At 48.1% G+C, this 15,294-nt stretch overlaps 1 protein-coding gene across 6 annotated transcripts in view; it reads left to right on the forward strand.

Moving 5' to 3' along the window:
• FLT4 (fms related receptor tyrosine kinase 4) overlaps positions 1 to 11,721 on the forward strand; it is a 46,456-nt gene extending 34,735 nt beyond the window's left edge. For 2 of the 6 annotated variants that reach the window (XM_073802882.1, XM_073802881.1), the window contains one exon: positions 1,736 to 11,716. In XM_073802882.1, coding sequence (XP_073658983.1) covers positions 1,736 to 1,934 — 199 coding nt within the window. In that variant the 3' untranslated portion in view covers positions 1,935 to 11,716. Of the gene's footprint in view, positions 1 to 1,735 lie in introns of all 6 variants that reach the window. The other 4 variants (XM_073802884.1, XM_073802883.1, XM_033853669.2 and 1 more) reach the window with 4 other exon arrangements.
• The last annotated feature ends 3,573 nt before the right edge of the window (positions 11,722 to 15,294 follow it).

Genomic DNA, 15,294 nt, shown 5'->3' on the forward strand with positions numbered 1-15,294 from the left:
ACCTCCATTTGCCCAAGAAAATAGCCCCCGTCTCTAAAAAAACAAACAAACAAATGAAAAAACTGAATATTTAAACTTTTAAGGGTATATATAAAGTAGTTAAACGTCTACTTATCCACTTTACTAGTTGACTTGCTCATAGCTGTTTAAATGACAGGACCTACCTGTCTATACCTACCTACCTATATAAAGCTGTGCTCTTTTCTTCAGATCCTTGTGTTCAGACCGTTCACTTCCACCTTTGACACCTGTGTCTGTCAGGGTGTCAGGGTGAAAAAATAAGCACTATCCATATAAGAATAAAAAAGAAAATTAGAATTAAAAGTTTTCAGTAGCTGTAAACACTCCAAAAAAAAAAAAAAGGCATGGAAAAACTGTGATACAACACATCAACATGAATTAATTTATAATTAAATAAGCAGCTGCACAATGAATCATAAATTCAAAAATTCAGAATAGAAATGGATGAACAGTGTGAAGATATCAAATGGGAGCTGACTAAATTCATGGAAGAAATTGAAATAAAACACAAATCCTCTCAAAAATGAAGAGCAGAGTCCCAAGGGACAATTAGATATGATCAGACTTACAGTGGAGGGCACATATGATAGACACGAAAAGAAGTCAAGAAATTAAAACTGAAATAAGTAAAGAGGTAAAAAAGTGTCAGAAGGAACGTGAAAAATTTAGAAGTTGAATAGAAAAGATCCAAAATATGTACAATGGGTGTCTCTGAGGAAGAAGAATGCCAACAGTGAAATAGAGCTAATATTTTAAATATGTAATTCAAGATAACTCTTAAATAAAAGGAGACCTGAATCTACATATTGGAAGGGTACCTGGGAAAACTGGCCCAAGAAGAGTAAACTCTGAGGCATATCCTAGTTGAACTATTAGACTTTAGAGATAAACATTCTGGGAATTCAGGCAAAAAGGCCAAGTCACTTAAAAAAAAAGAGAGAGAGAGAGAGATTGGCATCAGGTTTTTCAATAGCACCATGCAAAGCAAAAACAGAAGCAAAAGCAAAGAAACAAATTTTCAAAAATCTCAAAGAAAATGAGTGCTAAGGAGGGAGAATCATAGGGCCATCAGTGAGGCAGGTGGGGACTGGAAGCAGCAAGGCCTCCTGGGCCAGGGGGAGAAGCTTGGATTTTATTCTGAGGGTGATGGGAAGCCACTGAAGGGTGTATCAAGAGGAGGACACCATCTAACTTGAAGGATCTCTGAAGACTGGCCTATAGGGTGACATGAGTGAGAGAAGAGAGATGTGCTAGGGCAGCCCAGAGCATGCAGTGATGGCAGCTCACTCTAAAGTAGGGGAAGAGCATGGATTGAGGGGCATGGATGCATTTTGGAATAGACAGGACAGGACTTCTGGGTGGGCTGGATATAAGGGATGAGGGAAAGGGAGGAAGAAAGGATGACATCCAGGTGCTTGAGTCATTGAATCAGCGTTGGTGTCATTTACAGAGATGGGCAAGACTGGGAGAGAAGCAGGTTTGGGGGGATGAAGTTGGGCTTTCTCCATTGTCCCACACCCAGGCTTGGGACAAAGAAAGCTCTGGTGTTTGCCAACAGTCACATCGGTTTGTTTTTGTATTTAAGTCAAGTCTGTGTGTGCTTCCATTGGCTTTTCTTATTGCTCCGGTTGTGTCTGGTGATTCCTATAAGACCCAACATGGTTTCAATCACTCTTCTCTTCTTTTCTTACTGACATCACCTTCCCTGTCTCAGCAGCTGTAAAGGACCAGGCAGGAATATGGATGTGACCATGGCACACGCTGACCCCCCAGGGAGGCGGCAGAGGCCAGACCCAGGGGCCCAGGGCCAGGTGTTCTACAACAGCGAGTACGGGGAGCTGGCAGGGCCACCAGAGGAGAGCGATGGCATCCCATCTGCCCAAGTGCCCTTCTTCACAGACAGCAGCTACTAAAGCAGCTTCGGGCAAGGTCCACTGGACCCTGGGCTCCAACAGTTGATGGGGACCATGCCTGGCTAGCGAGCAGAAGGCTGGAGGCCCAGGCCAGGAACTCATCTCATTCAGTCTGGGGAAGAGCAAAACCCAGGCTTCAGAGCTCTCTTGAACTCCATCACCATGCCTGCCCAGGAGCACCCTGCTGATCCCTGGGGCCCTTCTTCCCTTCAGATTCAGATTCCACTTAGCTCAACATCCACAGGGGCCAGCCCTGGGTCAGGCACTCTCATGGGAAATATCTCTTTGGGTGCTTCCTCTTAGTATGGTGGGTGGTGTGATCCCTGATTTCTGATGAGGAATATGAGGGTCTGAGAATCACATAGTAATCAAGGTTCAGCTGTGGTCTCCCAGCACCCACCCAAAATGCTGCCCCCTCCATGCAGCCTCTCTTCCCGTGGGAATGGCTTTCTTCACTTGCCACTCCAAGGCTCAGGAGAAGATGCATATGGCTCAAAGATGCATTCCACCTCAAAGCAACAAATGAGAAATTTGTGGGGGGAATGGGGGTGTCCTCTCCTGAGCCTGGCCAAACAGCTCAGAGTAGCCATCTCTGGAGTGCCGAGCCAGTTACAGCAAGCCTTCTTCTCCTGCGTGTTGAGAAGTACTATTCAACATTGTTTTCTTCCTTAGAACTTCAGAGACTATTTGAGCTGCTGTGAAGAATTTACTTTTTAAAACTTCAGTCTGAAGGGATCCCAGGGAAGGTTTTTCTGAATCTGGATGATCCTTGCCTCTGACACCCAGTCAAGTGCTGTCATAACAGACCCCACTGTGGCCACCTCTTTCTGGAGAAAGTCCCCAGCCTCACCTGCCTACCCCAGAACTGGAAGAATCACCCGACGGTCTAGAGCTGCCCCATTTGAGAATCACCTGGTTCTTCCCTCTGGGACCTAGATCTGCCACCCAAGGCACTGTCCAAGCTGTGAACATCCTTATGAGAGGCAAACACTGTGGGTTCCACCAAGGAAGGCTTTGGGGCTGGCCCAGAGGACCCACCGGCATAGCTCTGTACCAGGAGGCAATCAGTGGATGTCCCTGTGGCCCCAGGAAGGCCCTGTCTTCTGCCCCCTGATCTGTACCTGACATCAGTGCCCTGGGGAGTGAGTCAGGCAGGTCGAGCCTCTACTCTCACAGAACAGCAGAGGACCATCTGGAGGCTGGAGCCATTCTGCCCAGGGCCCACCCCCCCAGCCCAGTTCACACTCCCTAGCTACCCACACCCCTAGCAGGAGAAAGACCCTCATCCCAGTTAGCACCACAATGTTTGACACCCCACCCCCACCCCATGAGACGCTTGCAGGACAGGCGGCCGTGCAGCGAGCAGGGGCTTGCCCGGCAGGAACCCCCCCCACGTTGTGTATTGTTCCTTTAAGATATGGTGAATGCAGGTATGACTGTCCCCAGTGGACCTCCTCTGATGTCATCTGCCTGTGAGATTTGGGTCTCAGGTTTACCTGGTGGAAGTCCAGAGGCTGTTTTCAATCAGAGGAGCAACTCATGATTTGCGTGCAGGGGCCCAGGCCTGAGACCCCTCTCACATGTGTACCACCTGTTTGTGTCACTTATTCTCCTGTCACATAACTGCACACACAAAAATGTACTGGGAAGAAAATCTAGCCCCACCCCCCCTTGTAGAACATATGCTCTGAAAATATAAAATATTTAACAAAAGATAATAATAAATTTGATGCCAGTCCTGAGTTACAGTGAATGGGTTCGCAGCTAAATCCCAGGTCTCTGTGATCAGCCTTCCTCCTGCTGATCATCAGCCCCACAAGGTCACAGGACTGGCCACGCAAAGGAAAGGGCAGCAGAGGCAGCTCAGCCCCCCTTCTCTGCCCAGTAGGCTGTGGAGTCTCCCAAAGCCACCAGCAGAGGGTGCTGGAAGCACCAGGACGCGGGGTTCCACTCTGAGCTGGGAAGCGCCCAGCTTGGCTCCCGAGAGAGCCAGGAACGCATTCCCCTAATGTTTACTTTATGAATAAAGTGACAGTGCTTTGTCCCCACCTACTAGAACCAAATGCTGCCTCAGGCCCTAAGCACCGGTGGCCCATGGGCCTGAGAGCACAGCCCAGGCTGGGTCCCTGCCATCAGCTCCCCAAGTCTCACCCTCCACCCCAGAGCCTATGACCACCTCCATCACAGACCACAGACGGGGACAGGAAAAGAGGGGTTCAGCGTGCACCCAGGGTCACCTCCATGACTGAGTGCACTCCTGGACTCCAATATCAGGGGATTCTGAGCTAGGACCCTTACTTCAATCCCGACCCAGAGAGATGAGCTCCAGCCCGGAGAGTGTGGCAGGGCCCTGCCCTGGGATGTTTGTATGCCTTCCCTTCACAAGTGAGTGGCTGGCATAGAGGTGGCTTTAGATTGGGGTGTGACACTGGCCCTCTGGACACGGCCTCAGCAGGTTTCCCAAAAGAGCTAGCCCAGGAGTAGTCCCAGGGACTCAGGAAGGAAAACGGGCCATGTCACATGGACCCAGCTGTCAGCACAGCACAGCGGGCACCTCACCCAAGTGAGCAGACAGAAGCCCAGCAAAGGTCAGGAGCCAGAGGCCACTTTGTGGTCAGGCCCTGTGCCTACCCTGTTCAGGCCTCTCTCACTCCTCGGGCACCTGCTGTGTTGCCTATACCCCGTGGCTGCAATGCCCACTGTCCCGGCCTCGTTTTCAACTTTCATGGGCAAAGTCCCTCCCGACAAAGGCAGCTTTTGGCAGTAGTGGGTTTGCTGTTATTTTTACCTCTATAATAATTCTAAATGTGAATACGGAAAAGACCCCCACTGAGTTTGGACATTTTAACTTTACAATATCATTGGTTGAATTTAACCACTTTCCCTTGGCAAATGTCTCAACCCAGGTGTCAGCCATCCGGATGCCTGCCTGTTCACCCAGCCCAAAGTGCACCCACATGTTGTGGGAACCAGTGCCCTCAGTTCCAGTTCTGCCCTTCTGGGCTACTCTGGTCCTGCCTGGGCTGGATACTCAGGGCTGCACTGAATGTCCCCACCTGCCCTCACTCCCCAGAGCACCAGAGACTTCAGGTGTGAATAGGAACTCGGCCAGCAAGGGCACCATCCAGGAGCATCTTACCAGGCAGCAGTGTATTCCCACCTCAGGGTCCCTCAGCCCCTCCCACATCCCAGGAAGCTTCTCTTCTCTCCTCCTCTCAGGCCCCAGCCCTTCACAGGATGCCCACCCACCCTCTTGTCCCACCTCCCCTCCTCCCCAGTCTCACACTCCTATTCATTTCTACCAGAGAGCCATGAGTTACCTCCTTTAGAAGGAATCAGGCCAAGGGAACACTTGAGTGTCCCTTGATTCTGTCCTAATGTCACCACTGCTCCTTGGCATCGGGCCCTGCTCTGAGCCACGCATTGTCCTAGGCCCTGGGACATGGCAGAGTCCCTGTCCACAGTTCCCATTGTAAGTAGTGACATGTGGGTGGAGCTCTGCACAGGAGAAAGATTGGTGTGGAAGGCCTTGGGTCAGAAGGAAGGAGGGACCTGGGGGGATGGGTGGAGGTAAAGAGGAGAGGCTGGCAAGACCCCATCCTATGGGTCCTGGGAGCCCAAAATTAGGAGTTGGTTTCTTGTTTTAAGGTGAAGTTTAGAGAAAGTGGTGATGAGCTCTGACTTACAATTATGCTCTGAGAAACACACCTCTTGAAGGAGCAGAACAGGACCTCCTGGGAGCTGGGTGAGGCCTGGGTGGGGAGAGTCTGGGCTGTGAGGGGCAGAAGAGGACAGCTTTGGAAGACGCCAGAAGGGCAGAGGAATTCTGTTCTTAGTTGGGTCCTTATCCAGGTTAGATACGTGCAAAAATCCCTTTTCCTAAATGGTCTTCTACAAGAGCCAGTCCTAAGACCTGCTCCACCCACATTGCCTGAGGCCCAGGGTGTTCTCAGTCCAGGAGGAGGGTCTAGGCGCCTAAGTACCAAGTGAAGAGCCCAGAGGATGAGCAGAGGATGGGGACACAGAGCCTGACCCACACCCAAGGAAGGGTCTTCCTGGCTTCCTCAGGACTGGGAAGTCCAAATGGAAGTCCAAATGGAAGAAGAAATAGTTCAAAAGAGAGGAGAGAGCCAGCACTGGAAGCACCCAGGATCTTCTGGATGAGGTGGTAGTGCTGATGTCCTGGGGGAAGACAGAGGGACACCCAGAGTGGGTAGGTCAGGACTCCAGCCCTGTCAAGCTGGGCTACAGAGTCCCTGACCTTGATGTTCACTGTCAGTAGGTGGAACCCAGGAAACAGCTTCCAGCACAGACACTGGCCTCCCCCACCCCCATGGTGGATCCTCCAGGCCACTTGTCCCTAGGAGGCCTGGGCCAACTCTTGAGGCTGGGCACCTCAGCCCAGATAATCAGCTACAGAGAGTGTCCAAGGTGCTGGCCAGTGCCCATGTCATGGGGTCCACCCCACCAGATGTCCACATGCAAGTTCAGAGAGGGAACTTCAGCATCACCAAGAAGGAGGCCTGCCCTGTGGACCCCTGAGCAAGACCTGGGTGCCATGAGACTCCAGGTAGAGAGCCTGGGCCAGGCTGTGCTCTGAAGGCTGTTCACTGCTGAGAGTAGAGAATGTGGCACCCTGAGGCTGGGTGGCCCTGGGCCAGCCACTGCCCCTTAGGGCCTTAGTTTCTCATTTGTGACTTGCCACCTTGATGATGAGATAACAATTGAAATGCCCCTAGGAGTGACCACACTAAGGAGGAAGCCCTGCCCTCACCAAGTCATGTCCTTCAAAAGCAACATTAAAAGTCAACTGGGAAAGACACTGTCTGCAGTGGTATCCAACCCCAACACCTCCTCTCCATGGACTCACCCACCTACCCATCCCCCAGATACCCACTGCTCAATCCACCCACCCATCCATCCACCGACCTGTCCATCCATCCACCCACCCATGCATCCATCCATGTATCCATCCATCCATCCATACATCCATCCATTTCCCCACCCATCCATTCATCTGTGGCTGAATAAACGGGAACTCAACCCACCCACAAATGCCTCTTTCAGGAATCCCAGAGACCTTTTGGGGCTTCAGCCAGGGAGGATGGGGACAGAGTGATTCTCAGCTAATCAGTGAGGGCTTCAGTGAGGAGAACAGACAGGGGAGGTGGAAAGCCTGTTTTTAGAAGGATTAGGGTCAACCTGTTGTTAAAAGAAGAAAATGTATCCCTTGTATGAGACCAAACTGGGGAGTTCAAGAAGTCAGTGAGCAGCCTCTGAGGATCTGCTGGAGCAACTGGCTGCAGGTACCACTGCAGGGCAAGTGAGTCGTTCCTGTCCTGGACCGCAGTGGAGTAGGTGCACCTCTGTCTCTTCAAAGCCAGATAGAAACCTCTTTACTTCCCAGCTGGAGCCATAGGCGGCAAAGTTTGTCATAAGCCAAATGTGGGGGGCAGGAGGGATAATGGAGGTGCTGAGGGAGGAACACAGAGAGGTTGGGGAGAGAGAATTGAGGGCTTTGGAAGGTGGTGGGGCAGCATCTTTGAAGGCCTCGGTCACCCTCCATGGGACACGGGGTCCAGTTAGGCAGGTCAGAATGGCTCCCAGGGTGATGGGCTGCTCTGGGCTACTGCCAGAAGTCCATCAGAGCTGGTTTGCATGCAGCAAGACAGCCAGGTGTGGACCACCTGGAAGGAGGCTGCTCCCTCTCCCCAGAATGGAAGGCCTGGCCCCCTTGGGCACAGATAGGTATCATGGTTTCCTCCATGGCCTGGAGAGATGGGAGTAACAGAAGGGATTGCTATTAAACCCTTGGGTTTTAACCTGTTGAATCAGCTTCAAAGAGTCCTCACTTTGGGATGGCAGGGAACATTTCTGTCTGTGGGTTGGGCCTTGATCTGCAGTCTGGGCTGGGACATCCCCTGGGGTTTGATCCACAAGCTCCCATTCCTCACCTGGCAGGCAGCTGCTCCCAGTCCCAGTGTGTGGAGGCAGCACAAGGTGCTGGTCAGTGGGGGACCTTCCAGTCCTGAGGGGCAGTAGAAGGCATGGGAAGAGAGCCAGGTGTGCAGACACACCTGGAACTGGCCTGGGGACCCCTGGCAGGTCACTGACTTTCTCTGAGCTGCCTTTCTTCTGACTCGTAAGGGTGATACCATTCCATTTAAGGAATGACTGCTGGCTACACCTTCAGTCCATGGATTGTAGGGCCTCACTCTAGCCCAGGCTGAAACAGGTGGACTGGACTTAATTATACAGGACACAACTTGGCCACAGCCACTGCAGTCAGCACAGCCACTTAGAGCAGTGCAACCTGGAGGAACCTCATGGGAGATCTCTGGGGATAGTGGCTTGTCCCCCAAGCCTGAAACAGTGTCTGAGGTTTGGTACTGCTGGCTGCCAGCTTGTCACCCCAGGGGAGACACCTATCTGAAAAACCAGAATTTCAGTCTTTGCTTAAGCCATCACTTTCACCAATGCCGGGAACCCACACAGCAAAACCATGTGGATGGCAGCTGACCCTGTCCACCCTACCCACAGCAGGGTTTTGCGGGGAGGAGTGCCGTGGACAGGAAAGAGGAAGAAGGAAGTAGTTGAGGGATCCCGATCAGTATTGACCCAAGGGAAGCTGCCCATGGAGACAGGAATAGACATGTTGGTAACACAGTTCAGAGCCCCAGGGCCCAGATGACTGAGCTATGAGGAAGAGAAAGGAGCCCACAGTGGGTTATTGGGATAGATTCATGGCATGACCATGGGCAGGACACCACAGCTCTGAGCCCCGCAACCCTCCTGCTCTGGCCCTGCCCCCAGCCTTCTTATCTTCAGCCATTCCAACTTGTATAAGAGAAAGCCCCAAAGCCTTGCTGGGATGGCCTCATCTGGGCTCCCAGGAGAGCCCTGGATATGTTGACCTGAGTCATGGTGACTGCTCAGAACAGGAGAGGGAGGGGTCTCCTGGTTGGTTGGTGTAGCAGTCCTGGCCCAGGAGGACTTCTCTGGGAGGGGACAGGGTGGCCATATGGGCAGGGGGAGTCTCTGAGACCAGGCTATGGCAAAGGGGCCCCAGGATCCTGGGAAGCCCCTGAGGACTGCCCATCCATGCCCAGCCTCCGTGGGAAAGGAGCACAGAGGAATGAGGAAGGGCACCATGAGGGCTGTTTCCAGGCTTGTGTGTGCACTGGCTTCAGATATTGACAGAGGAGAAGTTTATACTTGAGGAATATCACAGGTACAAGGAGAGTACACCATAGTGAGTTATCGTAAAAAAAAAAAAAAGTGGGCATTAAAGACCCTCCAACGATGTGCACTAACCAAGGCACCAGCTGCCCACTGGTGTGAAAGGCGCAGCTGGGTCCGCCGACCCAGAGTGTCCATACTCCTCACTGAGAGGTGGAATTGGTGCCCACAGTCCTTTCCATTTTTCTTAATAATTTACTTAGCCAGGTTCTCAGACAGGGCTCAGAAACACAGATGCTGGTCTGGCAGAAAGAGAATGAGAAGAGAATAAGAGAGCTCCTGGGACCTCACGGGAAGTGGGTGCCTTGCAAGGTGGCCCCAGCCCAATGTGAAGGGGCTGCTGGCCTTGCTGCCTGTGGCACAGCACAGCGACAACTGCCAGACACCCTCCCCAGGTGTTTGCTGAAGTCAGAGCCACAGGGGAGGCCCAGGCAGATGCTGCTGGCTTCTGCTCGCCTCTGCACCCTCGCCCTGGGCCAAGTGGGCTCCAACATCCCTCTGGGCACCCTCTACTGACCTGGAGGGGAGGAAGTCATGCAGATCTTGGAGGATGTGGTGGCTTGAGAAGTACCCTCAAACTATCCAGCTCTTAATTCCTGAACCTTTGAATGTTACCTTATATGGAAAGATAGTCTTAGCAGATGTGCTGAAGTTAATTAGCTTGAGATGAGGAGATTATCCTGGATTATCCAGTGAACCCTGAATGCAATCACATGAAATCTTATAAGAGGGAGGCAGAGATTCACACACACACATATAAAAGGAGGAGGCAATGTGACCATGAGGCAGAGATTGGAGTGGTGTGGCCACAAGCCAAGGAATGCTGGCAGCCACCAGAAGCTGGGAGAGGCCCATAGAGCCTCTGTGACAATGTGCTAGGTGTTCTCCAGTTACTTCTACTCAGGGTTGATGGCTTCTCTGTGAGATACATGAGGCCCAGAGCTGAGGACCAGCGATGTACTTAGGGCCATGGAAAGGTTTTCATTTTAATTTCTCTTTAAATCAAAAAAATGTCAGAGTAATGAATACATGTATATAAAATAATGGATCCAGCCTGGATTATATTTTTTTAATTGAAGCACAGTTGATTTACAATGCTGTGCTAATTACTGCTGTATAGCAAAGTGATTCAGTTATACATATATATACGTTATTTTTCAAATATTCTTTTCCATTATGGTTTATCATAGGATATTGAATACAGTTCTCTGAGGTATACAGTAGAAACTTGTTGCTTATCCACTCTATATATAAAAGCTGACATCTGCTAACCCCAACCTCCCACTCCATCCCTCCCCCAATCCCCTTCCCCTTGGCAACCACAAGTCTGTTCTCTATGTCTGTGATTCTGTTTCTATTTCACAGACAGGTTCATTTATGTCATATTTTAGATTCCACATATAAGTGATATCATATGGTATCTGTCTTTTTCTTTCTGACCTCACTTAGTATGATAATCTCTAGGTCTATCCATGTTGCTGTAAATGGCATTATTTCACTCTTTTTTATGGCTGAGTAGTATTCCATTGTATATATGTACCACATCTTCTTTATCCATTCATCTGTAGATGGACATTTATGTTGTTTCCATGTCTTGGTTATTGTGAATAGTGCTGCTATGAACATAGGGGTTCATATATCTTTTTGAGTTATAGTTTTGCCCAGATATATGCCCAGGAGTGGGATTGCTGGATCATATGGCAATTCTATTTTTAGTTTTCTGAGGAAACTTCATACTGTTTTCCACAATCATCCTGGATTATATTCATCTTTATGCTAACACAGTCATAAACTGTATTTTTTAAACAGTTTTTATGGAGGAAGACACCCACTTACTAAGGCAAAAGTGCCCGGGGCCCACAAAAGGCACAATGCAGGCCTTCCTCCTCTTATAAATAATTGTCACGGGGGCTTCCCTGGTGGTGCAGTAGTTAAGAATCCACCTGCCAATGCAGGGGACACAAGTTCAAGCCCTGGTCCTGGAAGATCCCACATGCCATGGAGCAACTAAGCCAGTGCGCCACAACTACTGAACCTGTGCTCTAGAGCCCGTGAGCCACAACTACTGAATCCTGTGTGCCACAACTACTGAAGCCCACGCACCTAGAGCTCCTGTTGCTCTGCAACAAAAGAGGCAACCGCAATGAGAAGCCCATGCATCACAATGAAGAGTAGCCCCCAATCGCCACAACTAGAGAAAGCCCACGTGCAGCAGCGAAGACCCAACACAGCCAAAAATAAATAAAAATAAATGAATTTAAAAAAATTGTCATGGACGTTCCCATAGGGTATTTTTGTTGGCATGTCTGCTTATATTTGTAGGACTAATTTCTTGAATTAGATTTGCACAGAGGGAGAGTAATGAGGTCCGAATTTGAAGAGTCTAGATCCCTGAGGTCTCTTCAAATCTCAAGAGGGATTTCTATTGTCTGCAGGCCTTTGTAAACACTGGCAATTTTTTCCCCTAAAGTCTTCTCTTGTCTTCTATCAATAAATCATTGAAAATTTCAGAACAACTTTAGTCATTACTTGTTTGGGAAAACGTGGGTCTTGCTTTATCTGTGCTTGATTTGACAGTGGTCATTAGAAGTGAAAAGCTTTGCTCCCATCAGTGTGAGGAGAGCAGGAGAATGGAGCTGCTAGGGAGACACCAGAGACATTTTCAAATTTAATTCTTGTCATTTCCCATTAAGCATAGTAAATTCAACACATGTATTCACTTTACTCTCTCCCAAATTTCTACAGAAAATGGACTTAACAATAATTGTTTTAAGTTGTAAATCCACAAGGGCAAAGAAAATTGGAGATAAAACAGTGACAAAACATGCCAACAAATTCTTGAAAGATAAAAAGTGGATAGAGGTCTCTTCAACTGAACTGATTATACACATGCAAAAGAATGAAGTTGGACACATACGGACGTGTGCTCACTCTCTCTTGCGAGAGCACCAGAATCACAACTAACTGCTGAATGATAATTGACAGGAAGACACTGGAACTCACCAAAAAAGATACCCCACCTCCAAAGACAATGGAGAAGCTGCAATGAGATGATATGAGGGGCACAATGAGAATAAAATCAAATCCCATAACTACTGGGTGGGTGCCTCACAAACTGGAGAACAATTATACCACTGAAGTCCACCCACTGGAGTGAAGGTTCTGAGTCCCACATCAGGCTTCCCAACCTGGGGGTCCAGCACAGGAGGAGGAATTCCCAGAGAATCAGACTTTGAAGGCTAGCCAGATTTGATTGCAGGACTTCAACAGGACTGGGGGAAACAGAGACTCCATTCCTGGAGGGCAAACACAAAGTAGTGTGCACATCGGGAGCCAGGGTGAAGGAGCAGTGACCCTGTAAGAGACTGAACCAGACCTACCAGCTAGTGTTGGAGGGTCTTCTGCAGAGGTGGGGGGTGGCTGTGGCTCACCATGGGGACAAGGACACTGGCAGCAGAAGTTCTGGGAAGTACTCCTTGACATGAGCCCTCCCAGAGTCTGCCATTAGCCCTACCAAAGAGCCTGTAGGCTCCAGTGCTGGGTCGCTTCAGGCAAAACAACCAACAGTAAGGGAACTCAGCCCCACTCATCAGCAAACAAGTGGATTAAAGTTTTACTGAGCTCTGTCCACCAGAGCACCACCCAGCTCTACCCACCACCAGTCCCTCCCATCAGGAACCTGGCACAAGCCTCTTAGAGAGCCTCATCCACCAGAGGGCAGACAACAGAAGCAAGAACTATAATCCTGCAGCGAGTGCAGTGAAAACCACATTCACAGAAAGATAGACAAAGTGAAAAGACAGAAGACTATGTACCAGATGAAGGAACAAGATAAAACACCAGAAAAACAATTAAATGAAGTGGAGATGGGCAAACTTCCAGAAAAAGAATTCAGAGTGATGATAGTGAAGATAATCCAGGACGTCGGAAAAAGAATGGAGGCAAAAATCGAGAAGATGCAAGAAATGTTTAACAAAGATCTAGAAGAATCAAAGAACAAACACCTAGAAGAACTAAAGAACAAACAGAGATGAACAATACAATAACTAAAATGAAAAATACACTAGAAGGAATCAATAGAAGAATAACTGAGGCAGAAGAACGGATAAGTGACCTGGAGGACAGAATGGTGGAATTCACTGCAACAGAACAGAATAAAGAAAAAAGAATGAAAAGAAATGAAGACAACCTAAGAGACCTCTGGAACAACATTAAGTGCACCAACATTCACATTAGAGGGGTCCCATAAGGAGAAGAGAGAGAGAAAGGACCGAGAAAATATTTGAAGAAGAGATTATAGTTGAAAACTTCCCAAATATGGGAAAGGAAATAGCCATCCAAGTCCAGGAAGTGCAGAGAGTCCCAGGCGGGATAAACCCAAGGAGAAACACGCCAAGACACATAGTAATCAAATTGACAAAAATTAAAGACAAAGAAAAATTATTAAAAGCAACAAGGGAAAAATGACAACATACAAGGGCATTCCCATAAGGTGAACAGATGATTTCTCAGCAGAAACTCTACAAGCCAGAAGGGAGTGACAGGATATATTTAAAGTGATGAAAGGGAAGAACCTACAACCAACATTACTCTACCCGGCAAGGATCTCATTCAGATTTGATGGAGAAATCAAAAGCTTTACAGACAAGCAAAATCTAAGAGAATTCAGCAACATCAAACCAGCTCTAAAACAAATGCTAAAGAAACTTCTCTAAACAAAAAATGGAGCTGGAGGAATCAGGCTCCCTGACTTCAGACTATACTACAAAGCTACAGTAATCAAGACAGTATGGTACTGGCACAAAAACAGAAAGATAGATCAATGGAACAGGATAGAAAGACCAGAGATAAACCCACGCACATATGGTCACCTTATCTTTGATAAAGGAGGCAGGAATGTACAGTGGAGAAAGGACAGCCTCTTCAATAAGTGGTGTTGGGAAAACTGGACAGGTACATGTAAAAGTATGAGATTAGATCACTCCCTAACACCATACACAAAAATAAGCTCAAAATGGATTAAAGACCTAAATGTAAGGCCAGAAACTATCAAACTCTTAGAGGAAAACATAGGCAGAACACTCTATGACATAAATCACAGCAAGATTCTTTTTGATCCACCTCCTAGAAAAATGGAAATAAAACCAAAAATAAACAAATGGGACCTAGTGAAACTTCAAAGCTTTTGCACAACAAAGGAAACCATAAACAAGACTAAAAGACAACCCTCAGAATGGGAGAAAATATTTACAAATGAAGCAACTGACAAAGGATTAATCTCCAAAATTTATAAGCAGCTCATGCAGTTCAATAACAAAAAAACAAACAACCCAATCCAAAAATGGGCAGAAGACCTAAATAGACATTTCTCCAAAGAAGATATACAGACTGCCAACAAACACATGAAAGAATGCTCAACATCATTAATCATTAGAGAAATGCAAATCAAAACTACACCAGTCAGAATGGCCATCATCAAAAAATCTAGAAACAATAAATGCTGGAGAGGGTGTGGAGAAAAGGGAACCCTCTTGCACTGTTGGTGGGAATGTAAATTGATACAGCCACTATGGAGAACAGTATGGAGGTTCCTTAAAAAACTACAAATAGAACTATCTTATGACCCAGCAATCCCACTACTGGGCATATACCCTTAGAAAACCATAATTCAAAAAGAGTCATGTACCAAAATGTTCATTGCAGCTCTATTTACAATAGCCCGGAGATGGAAACAACCTAAATGTCCATCATCGGATGAATGGATAAAGAAGATGTGGCACATATATACAATGGAATATTACTCAGCCATAAAAAGAAACGAAATTGAGCTATTTGTAATGAGGTGGGTAGACCTAGAGTCTGTCCTACAGAGTGAAGTAAGTCAGAAAGAGAAAGACAAATACCGTATGCTAACACATATATATGGAATTTAAGAAAAAAAATGTCATGAAGAACCTAGGGGAAAGACAGGAATAAAGACACAGACCTACTAGAGAATGGACTTGAGGTAATGGGGAGGGGGAAGGGTAAGCTGTGACAAAGCGAGAGAGAGGCATGGACATATATACAGTACCAAACGTAAGGTAGATAACTAGTGGGAAGCAGCCGCATAGCACAGGGA

Source organism: Tursiops truncatus, chromosome 3 (assembly GCF_011762595.2).
Source record: "Tursiops truncatus isolate mTurTru1 chromosome 3, mTurTru1.mat.Y, whole genome shotgun sequence".
NCBI classification, from domain to species: Eukaryota; Metazoa; Chordata; class Mammalia; order Artiodactyla; family Delphinidae; genus Tursiops; species Tursiops truncatus.